Source organism: Nyctibius grandis, chromosome 25, assembly GCF_013368605.1.
Source record: "Nyctibius grandis isolate bNycGra1 chromosome 25, bNycGra1.pri, whole genome shotgun sequence".
NCBI lineage: Eukaryota > Metazoa > Chordata > Aves > Nyctibiiformes > Nyctibiidae > Nyctibius > Nyctibius grandis.
The window spans coordinates 5,661,794-5,683,237 of NC_090682.1; the positions used below are offsets into that span (position 1 = coordinate 5,661,794).

Here is a 21,444-nt window from a genome sequence, read left to right on the forward strand (position 1 = left end):
GCCAGATGTTCAGGTTAAAACAGAGTTAATCAAATAACTTATTTCGACATTAGAAAAACTCAAAATGGAAGCTTACTGATTTTTTTTCTTTTTGCATGCATGATTTCGTTTTAATTATAAATTTAGACACAGCAGATGTTGCTAGCAATGGAGATCATTTTGTCAGTTGTCAACTCATTACAATTCCACAAATCCTTCCATACTGACTTTAGCCCAGTGACACTTGAAATGGGAAGGCTAGATAACATCTTGATTTGGTGGACTGTTGAACTTCAGTCATCAATAATACGAGAGCAGGAAATAAGGCTAGCTGCTGTAAGAAGCTGGTCTGTATAGGGGTAAAGCTTGCTAATTCTGAGAAGGATGTGTGAATAGACAGCCAATCAGGCTGAGAAAGGTAAAGTAATAAAACATTTTGGAGTTGTAGACCACTGCTGGATTATTTTACCCTTGAATTTCCTCTCTGGCATTTCTGAAATGAACATAATATGAGTATAATAACTAATGACATTGAGGTTGAATTGGTGTTGATGTCTCAAAATTCTGAAAACTAATAGAGCTGCTCGCACTGTTTGCTCACAGCTGTTGGTAATAAGGCTGTGTATTTGACAGTGAAAGGGTTTTGGTACTTTGTTGAGCTTTAATCTAGCGGGTTCATCAGCACTACCATTTGTAGACTATTTTTACTTTTCCCATTTCTAGCAGCTACTGACAACCATAGCACCTGGAGATTTATGACTGACATACAATTGTATTTACCAGGACAATGTATGGCTTCAGTAAATACTGTGTCTAAGGGCTACAAGTCATATGGACCCCACTTACTATGAGTAACTGAACTAAATGTAAGGGAAATTTTGTGCTATTTTTCATCTATGCTTGCTTTCTTCACCTTCTGATGTGCCACTTTTCTCCCCGCTTTCACCACCATGTGCTTTCCCTTCTAATTTATTTTCCTCCACATCGGTGTTCTGCACCGTAGCTTGTCACGTTCAGCCTGGCATAGTTTTTCAGAACTCCTCAGGGGCCTCAACGGTGCTGGAGCAGGGCTGTATTCAGAGGTATTCCTTTCATGGATGTCCTTAGCACTGCGGGGGATGCAAGTTCCCTGCCTCCCTGAACACTGCAGTGCAAGCATGACACAGACTCACAAAGACACTACTTCAAAGGCATTTCGGGAGACACGTTAACCGAAGAAAGGTTAGAGACATGAACTATTCTGTCGCAGGGTATTTCAATGCATAGGTTCTCCAGGGACTCAAATAAAAGCATTGATAAATGGTAGTTATTAGATTCCATCAGCTGCCGCTGTCTCTTTCCTCCTCTTAGCTGCTCATGTGCTCTACCTCTGTATTACAGAAAGTTAATTACAGGTGGTGTGTATGTAAATGATCACATTAACTGGCAGTGATTCATACAGTCTGACTCTTTCACGTATCTTTGTCAGGCTTTATCAGACTGATAGTAATTCCCATGTCCCACTTTGGTGATAAAGTAGCTGGAAGAAAGTTGTGACTGCTAAAAACTTCGCAGTGATTTGTGCTGAGACAGTTGTTTGATTTTTCTCTGTAAAAGCAATAGACGATGAATTCCACAGAATAGTTCATCTGTGATTTTGGAGTTATATGGTGCTGTGCAGATTCCTGAGAACAGTCTCTTCCAGTGGGTTCATGTTCTTCATGGTTCATTTATCAAACTATGGAAGAAAAAAGGGCAGCCAGGATCCCACCTCTGAGAGCTAGAATTACCCTCTAATTTGAATTCATCTAGCAATTGAAAAACAACACAGTAACTGATGAATTATTTTGATAGAAAGCTCTGCAGTGTCAGTGTTTGCATTGGGCCTCAGCACTATGCACGGGGCTGTCCTTGGTAATCGCTTCAAGCAGCTATGAAATCCACATAGATACTCATGGCAATTCCAGGCTCTTCCTAACTTCCAGTGGACCTCTTGATTCATTCTGATGCTTCTAAGACTTTTATTAAAAAGTTTTCACTCTTTAAGAATACAACATTTTTTTAGTCAAATACAGAAGCATGCATAAAGTTACTTCTGTGTTTCAGCTACCAGGAGAATAAACTAAGATTCAAAAATAAGCGTTCCTAAAACTGTGAGCTGAGACTGCCACCTTTTATGCTTAAACAAGGAGGCTGGACTGAAATGTAATAGTTTTGTGTTAATATTGCTCTAAAAGGAAGAGGATGGATAGAATTCAAAGGATCTTTCTTTTCAGTCTTAGTAACTGGACAAGAAACAGAGGAAGCATAAAGATCTTAAGGTGAGAGCTTTGATAGACTGTTATTTTCTAGAAGATACTGGGTAGTTGGGAGCAAAAGCTTCAAACTTAAATTTTAGCCAAAGTAACATAAAACAAGGTATTAATCAGTTAAAATGTCCACTGGAAAGGTTGCAGCTGAATAATGCCATACCAGGCAGCATCCATCAGGTTTGACATCGGATCTGTTTTTAGCACTAGTAAGATAAATTGTCTTTGTTCTTCTCAAAGTTACTGTCTGTAGGTAGCTGGATTGTTCATGTACCCTTTATGTTTTGCTGGTTTTTGAAGGAATCATAAGGACTGGATTTCAGTTACTGATCACTGATACAGCATTAGTGATCACTGATATGCTATGCTGTCATCAAATAAAACTTGATCACTGTCTGTACAGTGAAACATCTGCATTTGTGAAAATTAAATACAGCTTTGAATACAGGATGGAATAGTGAGCTTCTCTCTAATACAGGATGGAATAGTGAGCTTCTCTCTGTATACTTCCAGCCCCACAAAACTGCCAGATTAAGATGCCTTATAGATATCTGCAGAAATCATGCCATCTTGATGGTAAAGCTACTGTGTTTGAACCAGATCAGGTAGGAGACTGTTATTTTGAAGTAGGTTGTAGTGCTGGTTTGTCTTGCTGGTGGACAGTAAAATATGCATTGACGTCAGAACTGGCTGATCAGCATTCAGTTCATGAAGTGGGTCAGGTTTGTTTCTGACACACTCATACCTTTCCTTTATCAGCACCTCTCTCCCGATTATCTCCTTTGCTCATATTGCTATTATAACAAAAGATCCATGTGGCTCTATGAAGCCAGGCAGATTGAATTCTGTTGGTAATTTTAGAAGAATGGATTAATTCTAGCTCTGAAGCTAGTGTCCCTTCTAAAGGATTCTTATAGGTACAAATTAGAGACTACCTCATATTGCTAGATGCACAGCAGAAGTTGCAGTGGCTCTGGCAGGGAGGTTCCATTTCTGAAATTGCAAACAGGTCTGAAATCTTAGTCTGTTTCCATTTTTAACGGGAAAACAGATTCCATTTAAATGATGTACTTTAAAAAATTATACCTTCTAAATTCAAGATTATTCTAAGGGCGTAATGAGATTGAGAAACAAAATACCGCAAATGTTGAGAACCAATATTTGCAGATTGCACGAACACAGAGTTTATTCAACTGAACACAATGCTGCAAATGATCATATTTTTTTAACGTGCAGATTCAGGCAAATGTTAAGATGATCACTCCATTATATAATCTCAGTCTTCTGGTAACAAGACCAATTTCAGTCCTTTCAGAATTCTGTGGCTGGCATGGGGGTTTTTTTGAGGGCTGGCACATTTTTCCCTTAAACATCAGTAATGTTCTTAAAATCCATTTCTCTGGAATTAGAAATCTTAACAGTGTTCTTTGGTTAAAAATTATTACCTTTGATCCAGAATGATTATCGTAGATCAGCAATTGCAAAGTACAAACAAGGTGGAGCGAGGAAGAGACAGAATGAGAGGCTAGTGATTGTTTTGTGCTTAATTGAATCCTGGCCATTCTAACACTCCAAAAAGTGGGACAACTAAACTGACATTGCAGTAATTAAAAAGTGAGGAAGCCCAATGGACCAAGCATCCAGTATCCTGTCTAAATCCTGAACTTTTTCTTTTAAATGATACTATTAGTTCTTGAGTTCTTAAGAAATGGTTTAACATCATTTGAAGACGCAAGTGTAGAAAGCATAACGGAAACAAAAAGAGGTAACCGTAATAATTTATGTATCCTAACAAAAAATGCTGATCTCCCTGCACAGGTAATTATTTTGTCCAACAATAGAATATAACTGGATTTCTAAAAATAAGAGCAGATTGCTGAAATATGCAACACTCTTTTTAAGTCCTATGTTACATGAAAAAGTCCAGCATGAATTAGTAGGTATCTGGCTCTTACTGTGCTTTGTATTGTCAATGCATGCTATTTTTTCAGCATAAAATCATAACTGAAGGATACTGGTGTTCCTTGCCCATGAAAAGGGGAAGAAATTGAGGTTTTAGAACTGCAGATTAAAGACAGAACAAAGGAACCATTTTCCAGGTTTATAAGACACATACTCCTAGACAAGGTGCACAGGCTCATGAGGAATTCCATACTATGTTGCTGTTCAGATTTGTTAATGTTTCTTTTTGAAGCGGCTTCCATGTGTTGACACTCACCGAATAGCTAACTTTTAAATCCAGTCTGGATAGGCAAAGAGTTTCACTTTCTCAGGAATTGAAATCTTGTGCATTTCCAAGCAGGTCATGCTTTCCATAGCTGTGCTTACAAATATGCGTACATGTACTTGTGAATCTGATACGAAGATTTACGAGGATGACACCTGAGTAGGAGCTGCAGTTCAGAGATAAAGATTGATATTTATCTGCAGTACTAAGAGGATGTTGAAAATCTGACAAATTCAAGATAAGGGAGAGGTCAGATTTAATGACACCAACACAGATGGCAAAATGCTTCTGAGATAAGAAATTGCTTTATGTCTCCTGAAATATTGTCAAGGTTGCCAAGCCAATTACGTGTGAAGAAAAGTCTCAAAGAGAATAAAAAAAATTCACTACAGAAGTCTAGGAAAAAGGCAGGTGACGTACAGCGATTGGGAGATTTTTTGGTACAAGATTTTTTTGTTTCCCCCTCTGTTATTACAGCTGAAGTTGCAGTTGTTTCAGAACTGAAGTAGGATGTAAAAGGAAGGAGAGCATGAATATTGTATTCAGTGTTCCCTGTGTAGCTTTGGAATCGGAGCTGACCTTGGCCATTTGCACCTCCAGAGTATGGCGACGTGCCAGGATGTCATTGCGTAACTGTTCATGCAACTGCCGGGCATTCTGTGTGCTTGCAGAGCATGACACTGCTACGGATCTCACGTGTGGTCTGACCTTCAGATAGTCTTTCTGGCATTGTAGCCTTCTTACTGATAGGCAGTGGGGCTGTTCTTTGATTATGGACAAGTCTCAAAAGTTCATTGCTGTGAGATTGGGTATCTGATTTTCTGACTTTGAGCTGATACAGTGACCTTGGACAGATGTTGGAGATTTAACCTCTTGATGGTTCCACCTGTATCAGATATTTACAGTAGTGTAAGTGCGGCCTTTCAATACTTAAAAGGGGGCTTATAAGAAAGATGGGGACAAACTTTTTAGCAGGGCCTGTTGCGACAGGAGAAGGTATAACAGTCTTAAACTAAAAGAGGGTAGATTTAGACTAGATAAAAGGAATAAATTTTTTACAATTAAGGTGATGAAACACTGGCACAGGTTGCCCAGAGAGGTGATAGATGCCCCATACCTGGAAGCATTCAAGGTCAGGTTGGACAGGGCGCTGAGCAACCTGATCTTGTTGAAGATGTCTCTGCTTATTGCAGGGAGGGTTTGGACTAGATGACCTTTAAAAGTTTGGGTTAGAAGGGACCATCTATGATTCTATATCTTATTACATGCTAAGGAAAATCTTGAAAGACAGAAGAAAAAAAAATGCTCTAAAAGCCTTTTTCAGTTCTGATGTTCCCAAAATTGCTTCTTCTGCCTATGTTCATTTTTGATATATGTGGCAGGAAGAGTTCTATTAAAAGAAGCACTGGAGCTCTTGTGTCCTTGTGTTAGGAAAGCAACCAAATACCTTTACTGTTAAGTTCAGTGTTAAGTAGTCCGATTCAATGTCCATACTGCTTCTCTTATCTAAGCCTGGTAAGTTTTTGTTCAATATCTCTGTATTACTTTGATTCTGAGGGTTCTGTCGTGGTTTTATAGATCATGGTGTATGTAGAGAAAGCCCGGCTCTTTCCTCTGAGTAACACAACCTATACAAATAGAAGTAAATGAAGTGGTACCAGCAGTGTTTGTACGGTGTCTGCTAACCACAGTGTTTATCAGTTTTCTTATCTGCTGATCAACGCAGCATTGTATTAACATACCTCTGAGGTATTCAGCGCTTGATAGTACTACATCAACAGCCTGATTACTGTTTATCAGCACTGTTGACTTTCACAGGATTCCTCGAGTCACACCAGCATGCAGTATTACTCTGCAGGAGCCTGGTTAGCTACAAGGGTAAAAGCGTTATCACCTTAAGAAAATAAACACCTTCTGTAACCTTCTACTGCATATTTTGCTCCTGTGTGGAAAGAGTGGCAGGGAACAGTTAAATCATTGTTCACACAGGAGTAGACCAGTGATGAATGTAAACAGCGTTGCTGTGCTTGAGTGTCTTTGCATGTCATGTGCCAATGCTCCATTCTGTATTTCCTTCGGAGATACAGCTGAGCAGTTAGTGAATTGAAGCCAGTTTGCCTGAAAGCCTTAAATCCAAAGAATATTTGTCCCTGTTACCAGATCTCTCTCCTTGAGAACTTCTCCTGCTTTTAGTATTAACAGCATTTGTTGTCACAGAGAACATACAGGGTGGCCTGCAATGCAAGTGGAATAGAGGACTAGGCAGTACAGAGCGCTAGTGCTGGGAGCAAAGTGGAGAAATGTTGGCTTCATTGAATTGCATGAGAAAACTCCACTAGACTTCAGTGGAGCAAATATTTTGATTCATGGTGTGAACAGGTGTATCCAAACACTGCACTCCAATGGCTTTTAATTAAAAGCCTGATGAATATTAATGTATATTAATACTGAGGAGTGTCATGGGAAGGAGTGTATGCAGAATGGGTATCTGCAGTGGAGGTAGGATATTAATGTTGTTTGTTGTAATGTTCTAGAAAAAAAAATGCAACCAGGGAGAGCAGCAGCAGAGGAAGCTAGAAAAAAAATGCATCAGACTCTATCTGACTTCATGTCTCTATGCAATAGTAGGGCTGTCATTTTGCTTTTCACTATTGGATTATTACAAATGGTGACTAATACTGAAGTCCCATGGGACCCACGTCTGGTCCCACATTAAGCCATAAAAAGAAACATTTAAAAGAACTGCTTAGTTGTGGAATGGTAAATTTCAGTTGCAGATTGAAAGGGCTATAGACAATCTCAGTAGCAGAGTTTCCTTCCTAGCAAAAGGCTTTGTGTTTTCCCATGCTTGTTGCTTTTGGCAGAGTTCCATCCTCCCATCTCAGGAGTTGATGCTTGTGTTGTCAAAAGTTGTCGTGTATTCAAGGCTACAGAGTACCTAAAGAAAACTCAGGAAATCTCAGCTCCAGTACTGAATCTCATCTATCTTTTGGCAAGTAAATAAGCTCATACATATGCATGATTCAGTTTGTTGAATTTTAGTGAGGGCTGTTTATAAACTTGGATTTAGCAAACTGATAGAAGTTTACTCAAAACTCCTACAGGTTGTGAAGTTTTGCAGTGTGTTTTAATAATTACATAGTTGTCATGAAAATAGCAGTATAGGACATTCAGGTTCCAAATAAATATTCTCAGTGGGAGTACTGCTAAAAGGATTTGTGATAGAACCTTTCGTGAATGAAAGTGAGCTTTCAGGCCTAGTCCATGCATGTATTTATTCTTCGTCATGCAACTGCAGTTTGGAGTGACTTTCCCCTTAATTTCTCAACAGATTTTGGATTTGGAAATTTCTATAAGAGCGGTGAGCCTCTGACGACATGGTGTGGAAGCCCACCATATGCAGCCCCAGAAGTCTTTGAAGGACAGCAATACGAGGGACCCCAGCTGGATATCTGGGTATCATTATTCTTTTTTTAACTGGATTCAAGTAAATTTTAGGAAGCTGGAATAAAGGGGATAATCTTTGATTTTTTTCTTAAGCTGCAGACAAGCTGTTCTTCTTCAGCTTTATTTCTTGAGTGTCATAAAATGCCTCTTAACGTTGAATGGAATTGAAGTTACCTGCCCAGGTAGCTATTAAATGTACACTGTAGGGGTGTATGTTAGTCCAGTAGAGGAAAAACTCTCTCCTCCAAAAGCTCTCCTGACTGAATGCATGAACTTTGCTTTTTTCAGTGCATTTAGTATCTTCTGTGTTAAGCGGGAATTGAACTTGTAAGGCTGTAAGTTCTTGATGAGGTTAAAGGGATTCTGAGCCACAGAGACACAGGAGAGATGATGACTGCTTTGCTCTTTGAGCTGGAAACAAGCACATTTGTGCCACAAACATTTCTACTGCAGGCAACTGCATGGTTTTGAATTGGTGTGTGTCCATGCGTACTACTCTAAGGGAAGAGGACAGAGAGCGCAACCCACATTCTTATTCAATGAAAAAGGGACTAAAATGAAAAGAAGTTCTGTGCACCCTTCACGCATTGTCAGAGACTGCTTTTCATTCCTAATTTGGTTTTGTTTGGGGTTTTTTGTTTGTTTGTTTTTTAATTTTAGTATTCTGGTACTTACAATGAGAGATTCCTATCCTAAAGCAACCAGAGACAGTACAATTTGGCAGTCTCTGCTCTGGCATCAGGTTTGCAGTGATAATATTGCACATAGCATAACAACACGGGCACTGGCATTTTGGTCAGAGCCTGTTACACAAACAGGGCAGTTCATAAGAAGTCACCTTTCGACTGCTAATCTAATTTAATCTGTTTTAACAAATAAAAACTGTGCTTTTAGATACATATATTTGTGTATATGCAAGTATCTCTCTATATACATACACGTTTTTTATATATGTAGCTAGCTAGATTTTTTAAAAAAGGCTACAGCCTTTCTGAACCTTTAGTAACTGGTAAATGAACATACAGCAGACCTCAGCTACGCTTCCTGTTTCAAGTAGCACGGGCACTGTTTGAATGTCAGAAATGAATCTCTGAACTTTGGTAAATATTCTTTAAATATTTAAGATCCTAAATAGTTAACACATTCTCCCTGCCCACAAAGAGCAGCACAGGTGTGTTTATATTTAAGATAAAAACATCATCACTTATCTTCTGAGATGAGTGAAGGATTCTGTATCTCTTTGCAACATCCAATCACAGAATAGGTCTGCTGAAAGTGCTGAGCTTGCAGGAGGAACGCAACAATCCACAGTTCAGTTTTTGGCAGGTTAAGGAAGGAAGGAAAGGACTTTTTAAAATATATATTTAATTTTAAAATCTCTGCGTACTTACAAAGTTTTGAGGTGAATGTTGAATGCCTGCTTTTTCCCCTTGAGAAATCCAGTGCTGTGGCTATCTATGCCAACTGATTGGCATGAGGGTCTGGTGTGGTTATTTCCTCTAGTGTGGCGCTGTATTTTTTTGGCATATACTGTAAGACTATTTCCACTTGCAGTGCCAATTAACTTGCATACTTTCAAAAATTAGTCTGGCAGTTGGAGGAGAGCTCTTGTCCACATTGTCTCCTTTTGCTCATATTAAATAATCCCTCATGCTCAGCGCTGCACACAGCAGTGCAGAATTATGAGTTGGTGTTCCCCTGAACTGTTCATGAAGTTACCAGTGTGCCTCTTACCCAGACTTTTGCATACTGGTAAATGGAAAAGGTTACAGTTTCTTATTTTGAGCGGCTGCTGTTTGAGGTTTGGTTTTGTTCTAACAACATTGAGATTAATAAAAAGTATCTCTAATTCTCACCTGAAGTTGGGGCTCACTTTTCAGGTATCATTCAGTCATCTGCGTGGAGCTTCCTGCTAGCAGCCAGAGTCTCTAACCCATTACACTTCAGCTTACCTGCCTATCAGCACAAGGTACTGCAAGCCTAGCCATTTTGGGTTAGCTGAGTGTTCTTAATGTTTAGGGATCTTCACAAATCTAACTCCTTTTTTTGTGTAAATTTCCTGTTTCTGCAGAACATAATTTTAATTTTTTCTGTGACAGGATTTGGCTAGCCAACCTCAGAGATGTTGCTTGTAGCTTGAAAAATGAAATGAATATTCTCTTTCTTACAGAGCATGGGTGTAGTTCTTTATGTTTTGGTCTGTGGAGCATTACCTTTTGATGGACCAACACTCCCCATCCTGAGGCAACGAGTGCTTGAAGGAAGGTTCAGGATCCCTTATTTTATGTCAGAAGGTAACATTGTGTTCTCTTATGCTCTTAGTGTGGTAAACCTTGAGTAAATTTTAGAACAACCTCTGTTGCCGTACAGCAAAGGGTGGTCCATCTGCACAGTAGATTATAGTATGGCAGACTATTCGGTTTGCAAAGAAACACAAAGAAGCCTAGGTGAACTGTATGCCTTTGCAGTTAGGCTTCTGCTAGGCAAACCAACCCACTTTTCCCTGTGCAATGCATGGAGATTGCAGTGCACCTGTGCCCATGGACACGGAGAGAGTTGAAATGGAAGCTGAAGGATCTCATCCTATTGTAAACAGAAATATGGGGTTGCAGGGGGAAAGGCACATTTGTGTAGCAAATAGCTTTCGTCCTGCAAGGCCATATACATTTTAATGTGGAAAGAAAATACTCTGAGAGCAGTACCACTGTCAAACCTAAGTTGTGGATTGGCTGTTTCCTGGTTTTTGACAGCATCTGCTAAACAAAAGCAAAAAAGTGCACAACCAGTTCAGATGCCAGGTTCTCATTGTCATGTCTCTGGCACTCCCACATGTGACTGAGGGATCTCTCCCTCACTTAATTGCCCCGTCTGTTGGGTGTCACTCTCCCTCATGCCTGTTCAGACAAGAATAAGTGGGGCCATTTTTACACAGGGTTTTATGGTGTCCTTCAGCTTCCCTATATTAAACGGTCTCCAAACCAGATTACTTCAAAACAACCTTCCTGAATCAAATCCTCTTTCAATGTACTACTTTCTGTGCTTTTTTTTAAAGGGAATTAAAAATCTGGTTTTTTCAACCCTGTTGTTAAGTGTTCTGTGGTGTAAAACATTCTGGCCTTCCCCTTTTTGTTTCTGGTGGGATATACTCCTGCACATTGCCTCGGAAAATAGCCACTACAGTGTAGCTATAGTGCACTTGGTTGCTTTTAGCAATGCCATTATGGCACCATGGCAGCCTTTCAGCTTCCTGGGCACATTTTGTGGCCAGCGCTGAACTCTATTGTGTTTCTGTGACTTTGCTGACATAGGGATGCGAGTTAGATCCAGGTATCTTTGTGTGAGTTGTGATGATTGCTGTGACTGCAGTGTGGATGGGCTGTTTCACAGGCTGTTTGCTGCTCCCCTTGCAGATCACATGGTGATGCAGGGAGTGGGGAAGGGTGTGCCTCTTAGCGAAACTGTGAAAACAAGAGAGAGAAACAGGAATAAATAGCCAGAAATCTCTCTCTAAACTATTTGTCAGAACTACCTGAATGGACTGACTCATAACAACTGTACTGTAGCCATATCATGGTCAGCTAGAAATGCATGGCAGATTGATAAGCTCCCTTAAAGGAACTTACACAGACTTCCTATCAGATACAAACTGCACCTTCTTCTCTTGTGCCCTCATCTTCCAAAAACCAACTAAGATCTGAAGAAAAAATGTGATGGTTTTAAGGCTGTCCAGCATGTAGTAGTCAGAAAGCAGCGATGGTTGGGTGTCTTCAGAATTATTGTGGCACCTAAAGCTACTGATTGTGCTTTGGTCCTGGAATTAAAAGACAAACCTGCAGATCCACTGGCTACTATTCACAGCCACAGAGACATCATTTTTACCTTTGTTTCTGTGACCACTAGGGTGGAAATAAAAAAAAAAAAATCCAGACACTAACCCTAGTTTTGCCAGTCCCTCGTTTTATGAGCCTGGACAAGCTATTTCAAACTGCGCTGGAGAAAGGATGCTAATTACTCCCCACCACATTTCACAGAGGTTGTTTGAAGCTTTATCAGTTAATGTTAGCACTATACTTAGAACAGCACAAGCAGCTTCAAAGAGGTATTAAATATTACCATTACTCTCAGGTGGGAGCTGTATAGAAGGAATGGCACTGTCAGCCATAAAATGCATTTAAAGAAGCTGGGGGTTAGTCCTTCTTCATGTGACTTTTAATCTTGTTTTGAGAGATTGTTTTAGCCTTCAGGAAATGTATTTAGCACAGAAGTTAGGTAGAAGTAAGGTAGTTTCCTGTTGTCATGCTCTATATTGGTAGGTCTCCAGTGAATATATGCAAGTACCACTTGGCAGGTTGGTAATTATTTTTTTCTCAACAGAGTGTGAACATCTGATTAGAAGAATGTTGGTCCTAGACCCATCCAAACGGTTAACTATTGCTCAGATTAAGGAGCACAAGTGGATGCTTATAGAAGTTCCTGCACAGAGACCTCTTCTTTATCCACCAGGAGAGGAGAACGAGCCTTCCATTGGAGAGTATAACGAGCAGGTCTTACGGCTAATGCACAGCCTTGGAATAGACCAACAGAAAACTATTGAGGTAAAATAGACTCATTTGAGATATTTGTTCCTGGGGGGAAGGTCTCCTGTTCTGTTTTTTTATGACTAGAACTTATTACCTGGGTTGCTTGCAACATTCTTTATTTCAACAGTTGGCGGGGGGGGGGAACCCAAACTGGTGGTAACCCACGGAAAAGAATAATGTGTTCTGGTCACATATCCCAGGACTAGGTACTGTTGTATTAAATTTTTACTTTACTTTAAACAAGTAAACCTTTCAAAAAATTTGATGTTGCAATTGCTTTAAGCTAGAGGGCGGATAGAAATAGAGCATGCACTATGTAAAAAAAATGATAGTCCAATAGGGCTGCCTGTTACAATGGTGATACTTGCTGCTGCTTACAATTGGTCATTTCTAGAGATTTGTTTGTTAGCTAAGTCGATTCTTAAGCACAGAAGTAAAAAAAAGGACCCATATTAGGTTCCACACTGTTAGATTTCCTGGGTGGGGCTGGATAGATCATTACTTGTCAAATGCAGAGAGAGGAGGGGAAATCAGAATTGAAGGTAAATTAATTTTGAACTTCTGAGAGGGTGGAAAATGAAATTCAAAAAAGGAGAATAAAGGAAGTAAGCAGCTGAATGTCTCTGTCCAGTCCCAAATCATGCTGCTTACCACACATAAATACCAAGACTCCCTATGGAGTTCAGACAGTCATTTCCTTTAGGATGGTTGATACTTCAAACCATGGTGGAGGTTGGCAGATTTCTGCTAGAAGCAGCTAGTTTCTCTACTTTGCAGAGGCTCAATTCCCCATTGCTTCTAGTGACTTAGAACTATATATATATCTCTATATACGCACACTATATATATTCAGCGGGGCCTGGAGCTCAGTCCCTTCTCCAGGTTCAAATCTTTGCGGGTTCAGAGTAGCACCTGAATGTTGGCTACAAGTACTGTTGCAGCCCAGAATGCAGCAAGCTCCTGTGAACTTGCTACTAAACTAAGATGAATGCTTTTCTTTGCCTGGCACTCTGCTTTGAAACTTTCTCAATTCAGAACAACATCTGCCTACCCCACTGCCTCTTAAATTCCACACCCCACACCTCCCCAGATGGCAATTCTTTTCTTCTTCCTGGTCTCATAGAACATAAAAGATAATGCATATTTGGCTGCACCCACACTCTTGTGCTTCTCCTTTTCAGTCTCTGCAGAACAAGAGTTACAACCACTTTGCTGCTATCTATTACTTGTTAGTGGAAAGACTCAAATCACATCGGAGTAGCTTCCCTGTGGAACAGAGACTCGATGCTCGTCAGCGTCGGCCAAGCACCATTGCTGAGCAGACAGTAGCTAAGGTAAGGTCTCATTCCTAGCAGAGGTGGGCTTAAGGCTGTGCAAGACATTCTTCTCTTTCAAAATGGTGTTTCTACATAGATTCACTTAGAAATCAGAAAATAGCAATGGATTCTGTAGTATGTAAACTTGCAGCATCATTTTGGAAAGACATTTTTGGATTTGCCTCTTGTCAGAACTGTATGATGACAAATCAGTTGTCTGGCATGCCTCCTACAACTGCTCCTGCTGCCTCCTCCCCAACCCCTGGGGAGAAAAAAAAGCGGGGGAGTTGGGAGGGGACTGGATAAGTTTTAAATGAGAAAGGGAAGTTGACTGCATTCTGAAGCCCAAAATGCAAACAATGGTTTTGGCTTTAATGGGTATCTGCATGGTTTAACCTTAACTCCCAGTTTATTTCCCAGTTAAATGGGAAGTGCTGTGCTTGTGCTTCCAATTGGAACACTTCCATTTTTGAGAATTTCAAACCTTGTGCTGGGAAGTCATGGGTTAAAATGTTAGAGAAATACCATTTCTGGAGGCTGTGCAACACTTGGAGTATCTTTAATGTGATTGACAAACAAGCTGTTGAATTTATGGAGAGCTATGCTAGCATGGGAGCTAAAGGCATGTAGGCTCTACTTAGTGTTATAAACATAGTCACTCTAAAGGGACCTGTTGAAAATAAAATTACGTTCTGCCCTGCTGTTCTCTAGATAGGCTTCTGTCTCTCATGAAATGAAGCATGGCAAAGAATAGTAAAGAGGTACCCAAAAGAAAATATTAGGATCAACCTATCAGGTTAAGATGCTAATTCATTGTGATATCTTAAGTACCCGATAAGAATATCATTGTCATGAGACTCCTAATGGCTCGAGACTCTGAGATTTGTTCCTAAATAACATCATTTCTTTCAAGATTTGTACCACCTTTTCCTCCTGTGACCCAGCAAGAGTCCAATTTCATGGGAGACTTTGCAGCATGGCTGCAAAACCTCTGTGTGCATAGAGCCAATGTGATGCCTGACTAATTGATTTAAGTCTTAAGGATGTCATGTGTATTTTATCAAGAGCAATTCTGGGTGCTCCTTACATCTGGTTCCAGCCCTTCCCTTGCGGAAGGCTGTCCACTTAGTATCCTCTCTAATTGTACTGACTGATTCAGCACAGGCTCTAAGGCTATTCAGTCTGCTGCTTCTGTAGTAATTTTCTTCAGAAAGAAAGGTCATGTACAGTTTATCGTGTCTTATTCCAATAATTCTCAAGGTTTTTTTAATGTGTTCTTTTGTTTCATTGAGATACACATTCATTGTACAGCTTTTGATTTCTATTAATGCATAACTGGAAACATGAAAGACTTGGCTTAAGATGACTCAGATTTATTGTGGACTCAGAGTAAATATTCTCTCAAGTTCACAGCCTCCTAGGTACTGTATTGCTGCTGTATAGAACAAGTGCCCAGATTCCACTGCCAGAAGCAATCACAACCAACCACGCTGCTCCTTTTTCACTTGAGGCAGCAAGACACTATTTGGTTTTGGATTCTGTTGAAATGAAAGCCACATTGCTTCAGCCATGAAAACATAGAGCCAGGAACAATATGGCTGACAAAGATTAAAACCAGCTATTTTGTTAGATAGTAGTTCTAATGATACAAGGACACAGTACTCAAAAGCAGATTATTAATTATAATATATATTAAAAGCAGGTGGAGACAGATGAACAACAAGGAAGAAAAAACCTCCTAGCAGGCAGTTCCTTATTGTACTAAATTCCTGTGCTTTATAGCCGTATTACTACTTTTTCCTCAGGACTGCAAGCAATCTTGCAGTTACCTTGAGTAACAAGATAATTTGTTTTCACACATGGTGGCACCACAGGCTCCTGTATAAGGCTGCTTGTTTCCTTTTGGACAGGCAAGTTGTGTGGATACTGCACTTCAGGAAATTAAGGTTAAGAAACAGTGAAAACCACTGTTTTCCTAATTGTGCCACGCTTGCCTTCCCTGAGGCACACCTCTCCCTTCAGCAGTGCTCCCTCTGTTAAAGTATCTTCTTTTAGATCCAGCCTGTTCTGTTCTTTCTCATGCTTTTTCCTACAGGAATCAGTGCACGTTAGAAAAGTCACTGAAACTAGCACTATGCCTCATGGTAATATTAAGGGGGTTTGTAGTGAATACAAAAAGGAATTCTAGCATGTCAGGAGTTGAAGGGCACCAAAGGGTCCCAAACACTGTCTTTACTGTGTGTATGTGTTTTGGGGGCGTGGTGCTTTTTTTAAAGTCTAAAGACTAAGAATGTAATTCATCAGGTATGAGGAAATAAAGCTTATACTTCTGCTTTGGAAATGGGCTAGGTATTGTTTATTTTTAATTTGTGACTTTGTATGTTGTTTTCTACCTAAAATTCTTCTGGTGTTTGAGTTCGTAAAATCTTTTTTAGGCACAAGCCGTGGTACCCTCAGTAAACTTGCATTCACAAAATGCAAGGTTGTTGCAGTCTCCAGGTCTCCCCTCAGCTTCAGGAGCAGAAGCCTTTTCATTCCCTCCATCCAACTGCCAGGGAGAGACGGCATTTATGGAGGAAGAAAGAGTTGAGACACCAAAGGTACAGCTTAAAATCACCCTACTGTTTTGTCAAAAATAATTAAGGCTAAAAAAGATTGTTGCCTTTTAAATTACTGCCTAGTAAAAGCACAGCTAGTGGTAGTAGCTGTAGCTCTTCAGTAATTAATTGATGATCAGTTCCTTCTGACAGGGTAGAGTTCATCATCCTAGCGCAAAGCACTGTGGAATCAGGGCCAGAGCATTTGCTAATCCAAACTAATGTCACTTCATTGACCTTAGTGCGCCTCCTGTGTCTTGACACTTGCAGGTAGCTGAGCTGGAGAACCCTGCTGCGTCTCTGCTTTCAGTAGCCTTTTCCTCAAAGACCCAGTGTTCTCAACCGGCTCCCAGGCACTTACTCTTAAGCATATGCTGTCCCCAAAACTCCGGTCTCCAGTAAGTTCTCGGTCCTGGGTAACCTGTCAGGATAGACAGCAAGTCAAATACAAAGACCTTTAGCATCTAAACACTTGATTTCTGCATTTCTTGTACTCGCTGGACAAAATACATTGTGCCTGTTTCCCTAAATTTAAATATTCTGAGCATCAGAGTTCTAGGTATTCCACATTCTTTTTCTGCTTCTCTCTTGCATATAACTTTCAACAGCTGTGTCTTTTTTTGATCAGTAATCTGCCTCTTGTGTTCTTTGCTTACATTCCAGTCTTACCATGCTGTCATTTGTAACAGAAAAATCAGCCTACAAAAGTGGGGGGTTTTCCTTCTTCTTAAATATATTTTTAAGAGTCCTGAAGACTGCTCATATATAGCTTCTAATACAAAGGGTTTACTGCTGAGTATCTAGAGTAACCTACTCAACTACTCATCCAAAAATTCAGACCAATAAGAACAGGAAGGTATAATGGAACTTTAACCATAAGCTTCCATTGCCAGCTAAAGCGATTAAAATACCATGCACTTAAAATTCTGTATCTCTGCCAATTTCATAACAAGCCAGCCAAAAGAGTTACATTTTTGTTAACGTTTTGTTGAATGGTAAATACCCAGCAGGACCTTCTGACTGTCACAAACTATTAGAACTGCAGCATCTCAAATAGGTTGTAGCAGTTCTGAGCCAGGCCATTTCTATAGCTAGGAATGCCTGTAAAATCTTCACTGGAGACCATGTAAAACCACATAACGTTGCAGCTCCATCTAATGGGTTTTGTTTCCTGTAATCAGACTGGAAGACTTTGTGTAGGCTTTCCACACTTCCACAGTTAAGAGACTTAATTGAACTCAACTAATAAGATGTGATGGCTCCACAGCCTTACAAATGTATGGTTACAGCTTAAGTCTCTGAAGGGAGCTACAGTCTGATCTGTTTTGCCATGCAGCTTTGAGGTCTGTGACAACACTCTGCAGGGTAGCAAAGAATAAGTGAAATACATGGGAGTTAGCAGGTAGAGCTTTTGTGAGGAAGGGGAAATAGATTAAAAGAATTACATGTATGAAATAGATTATTATTCTCATGAAACTTTTGTTGTTTTCTCTTGTATCACATCACATAACTTTAATTTCAGCCTATTGTATTTTGCCTGGTGCCAGCTAGGGGTTTGATTTCTTGCTTGCCATTTTGAAGCTTTTATTGCTCACTTGCTGGTTAGTTACCAACACTAAGAGTGTGGCCCTGGTTCTCATCACTATTTTAAGTAACTCCTTGTGTGGTCTCTTACAGCTGGAAAGGAAAAAGCTGTTCAAAAACATTTGGAAATTAACATTTCAAACTTTATTTTGCATCCCCCTTTGCTTTTATAGATGCAGTTTGACCAGAGTAGATCAACAAACAGTGACTACAGTGAGATGTCAAATCACAATTGATTTGGGAATATTCAGTGTCCTAAGTATTATAGAATATGCCCACTAAAGACTTCCAAGCTCTGATCCATGTGCCATGGTAAACTGCAGAGAGCCAACTGCCCACATGGTATTGGTTCTCTTTTTCCTTTCCAGCAGTTCACTAAATTGTACTGTGGAAATAAGAGTTTTTAGATTTAGGGAGTTGAGTACTAAGAGAATGTCAGTGGTGATCCTAGCTAGAGGGATAGTCTCAACAAGTCTTACTTAACTCAGTAGATTATAGTGAGGTTCACACATTTTAAATATCCAGGCTGCCTGCAGTGTACATGATAGGGAGAGATTTCCTGCACTTTGGGGTGATGCTCTGTGCCCATAATTGAAAGCTGTCCATCTTCTCTTTGTGCCATTTAGGTAAATGGCTGCCTGCTAGATCCCGTACCTCCCATGGTGATTAGGAAAGGATGCCAATCCCTGCCTACCAGCATGATGGAAACTTCTATCGATGAAGGAATAGAGACAGAAGGCGAGTCAGAAGATGACCCTGCACAGGCATTTGCAGCCCTCCAAGCAGCTCGCTGTGGGAAGCGACGTCACACTCTGGCAGAAGTTACCAATCAGCTGGTGATGATGCCAGGCACAGGTACAGAAGTTAGCATGGACATCTCAAAGCTCATTTTCTGCTCTCAGCACTCAATCTAATAAGCCCAGGATGAAAACCACTAGGTTTTAAGAGTGACAAGCACAAGACAGTTTCTTGGTTTTGTTACTTAGCATTTACTATAAAGGCCAAAGGGCGGGGCGGGGGGGGGGGACAACAAAACACCCCAAAACCTGCTGTACAGACAGTATAAAACCAAAGCAGCAAATATACAGCTGGCTACAGTCATGTACAACCCCAAGAGCAACTGGTAAGGTGTAGCAAGTTGGCTTGTTCTTTTTCACATATCTAAATGTCCCTAAGTCATTCATCCCCTTAAGATATGCTGGCAGAAGAGGACAGTGGGGAAACAAAAACCTTTGGATTCTCAGGTATCCCAAAACCTGCAAGATGACCAAGCCTTTCAGCTCAGGCTACAGTCTTGTCAGGATTATCTACAGAAAAAAAACACTGAATGCTCTCCAAACAAGCCAGCGAACACCATCTGCCTAGTGTCTTATCACTGCAATAATGTAAAAGCCAGTAGCAAATCCCCATTCTGGTACTGCAAGTGTTAAATTACAGTTCCTTTATGAAACTTGATTTTTTGTTTAGTTTCCTCTAAGACAGTCACTGTTGGCAGGAATTACTTGAGCCTGTGGCACTTCCTTTGCTTTGCTAAATTATTGCTGCACTTTCCTTTTATTCTGGCTTTTGTTTTTTGTCACAGGGAAAGTCTACTCATTGGATGAAAACTCATCTCTGGGCAGTATTGATTCAGAGTATGACATGGGATCCATTCAGAGAGATATTAAATTCCTGGGAGACACCCCCTCCTTGAAAGAAATGGTGCTAACTAACCAACAAGCACCCAGAATGACACCACCTTTCATAGGTCTGAGACCTGCCAATCCAGCCATGCAGGCGCTTACCTCCCAAAAGCGAGAGACCCACAACCGCTCTCCTGTCAGTTTCCGAGAGGGGCGCAGAGCTTCTGACACATCCCTCACACAAGGTAATTATAACCATTGTCATGATGCATTATACCTAGACACGGTAGTAAATGTACTCCATACCACCAAGCCGCCTTGTGACTTGGTTGTTACTCAGCTTACCTCACATTTGCTGTGCTAACCAGATAGGAATTAACTGATTTTCTGACAAGGGTTTCGCTCTGCTCTTCTGCAGGAATTGTAGCATTTAGACAGCACCTCCAGAATCTGGCACGAACCAAAGGAATCCTGGAACTGAACAAAGTCCAGTTGCTGTATGAACAGATGGGATCAGAAGAAGAACCTTCTCTGACATCAACTGCCACCCAGTTGCAGGACCTCATTAATAGTCCTCCACAGGTACTTAAACCAGAAATCAAGCTCCATCTTTCAGGTACTAATACCTTGGGACAGCTAAGGAGAGGATAAGGTTTTCTGAAGATCTGAGAAGAGCTAATTTACAGATAAAGTTCCCTCTTCTCCCTTCTGTCTTCTGCAGCATAGAGGATAGGCAGTTGCAGGTTAGCTTTTGCCATCCTAATGATATCAGTGAGATGGCCTGGTTAGCTTTCCAAATCCAGCGTTTTATTATTCCTTTTAATCTGAAGGATGTTTTAGATTTAACAAAGCCCAATAACATCTTTCCCTGTTGGACTTGGTCTGGTATAATTGTAAGAAGTGCAAAAGCGGAGTGATAGCGGTGAGCCTGCTTTGCGTAGTGAAATGCTAAATAGCTTCTACCACCTTCCTAGTTACTTGTTTCAAATGGAACTGGTTACAGCAGTAACTGTTTCTGTTAAACCCCAGGAATAAAATGGGTCAGAAGTACAGAGGCACTGTAAGCATCTAATGTTCCAGATGAAGCCTGCTATTATTAAAGCTCCAGCTGTTAGCTTTCTGATTGGAGGAAAACTTCAGTTCTGACAACCACAAAGTTGTAATGTTTTCACAAGAATCTCTCACTTGATGTAAACATGCTGCAGTGGCTCATGGTATTCTCATGACAGCAATTCACTCCCCTCCCATGTCAGCACTGCCCAGCTCACTAGAGATGCCTGCTCCGTGCGTATCCTCTCCCACCAGTACTGAAAGCTTTTCGCCTTCTGTTTTGAAGCTGTGAAATGAGAGCGGCACAAAAGCACATTCAGAGTTTGGACAGTTTCTAACCCTGTACATGTACTATTTCAGAGGGCAAGTCAGAAAATACATTATATTTAATAGCATTTTAGTTACAGATGTGAGCCCTTGCCATTTTGCAGCACAGATAGTTCAAAGCTTGGTAATTTAGGCTCCTCGCCATGCAGTGAAAGAGGTGAGTGACACCAGAGACCAGTCCGTATGGCAACTATGAAACCTCTGTCAGGGAAAATCGTTAAAGAAAGGGTTGAGGCAGAAAAGCCTTTTCTGGGGATGAAACTTGTTCCTCTTCTCTCTGCAGGAGGAAGCATCTCAGCAGCAGCAGGAAGCTGCATCTGCTTTCCCTAATGGTGCACATCCCCCATTATTATCCAGACGGCAGAGCTTAGAAACGCAGTACTTACAACACAGGCTCCAGGTACCATACCTCCCCCCTCCACTGAAT

General features: G+C 40.6%; 1 protein-coding gene across 2 annotated transcripts in view; it reads left to right on the forward strand.

Annotated features, from left to right (window-relative positions):
• SIK2 (salt inducible kinase 2) overlaps window positions 1-21,444 on the forward strand; it is a 44,990-nt gene that overhangs the window by 18,442 nt on the left and 5,104 nt on the right. Inside the window, exons 5-13 of one of the 2 annotated variants that reach the window (XM_068418276.1) lie at window positions 7,826-7,950; window positions 10,112-10,235; window positions 12,316-12,536; window positions 13,703-13,855; window positions 16,273-16,437; window positions 18,645-18,873; window positions 19,601-19,885; window positions 20,059-20,222; window positions 21,301-21,417. In XM_068418276.1, the coding sequence (XP_068274377.1) occupies window positions 7,826-7,950; window positions 10,112-10,235; window positions 12,316-12,536; window positions 13,703-13,855; window positions 16,273-16,437; window positions 18,645-18,873; window positions 19,601-19,885; window positions 20,059-20,222; window positions 21,301-21,417 (1,583 nt within the window). The remainder of the gene's footprint in view (window positions 1-7,825; window positions 7,951-10,111; window positions 10,236-12,315; window positions 12,537-13,702; window positions 13,856-16,272; window positions 16,438-18,644; window positions 18,874-19,600; window positions 19,886-20,058; window positions 20,223-21,300; window positions 21,418-21,444) is intronic. The other variant, XM_068418277.1, reaches the window with a different exon arrangement.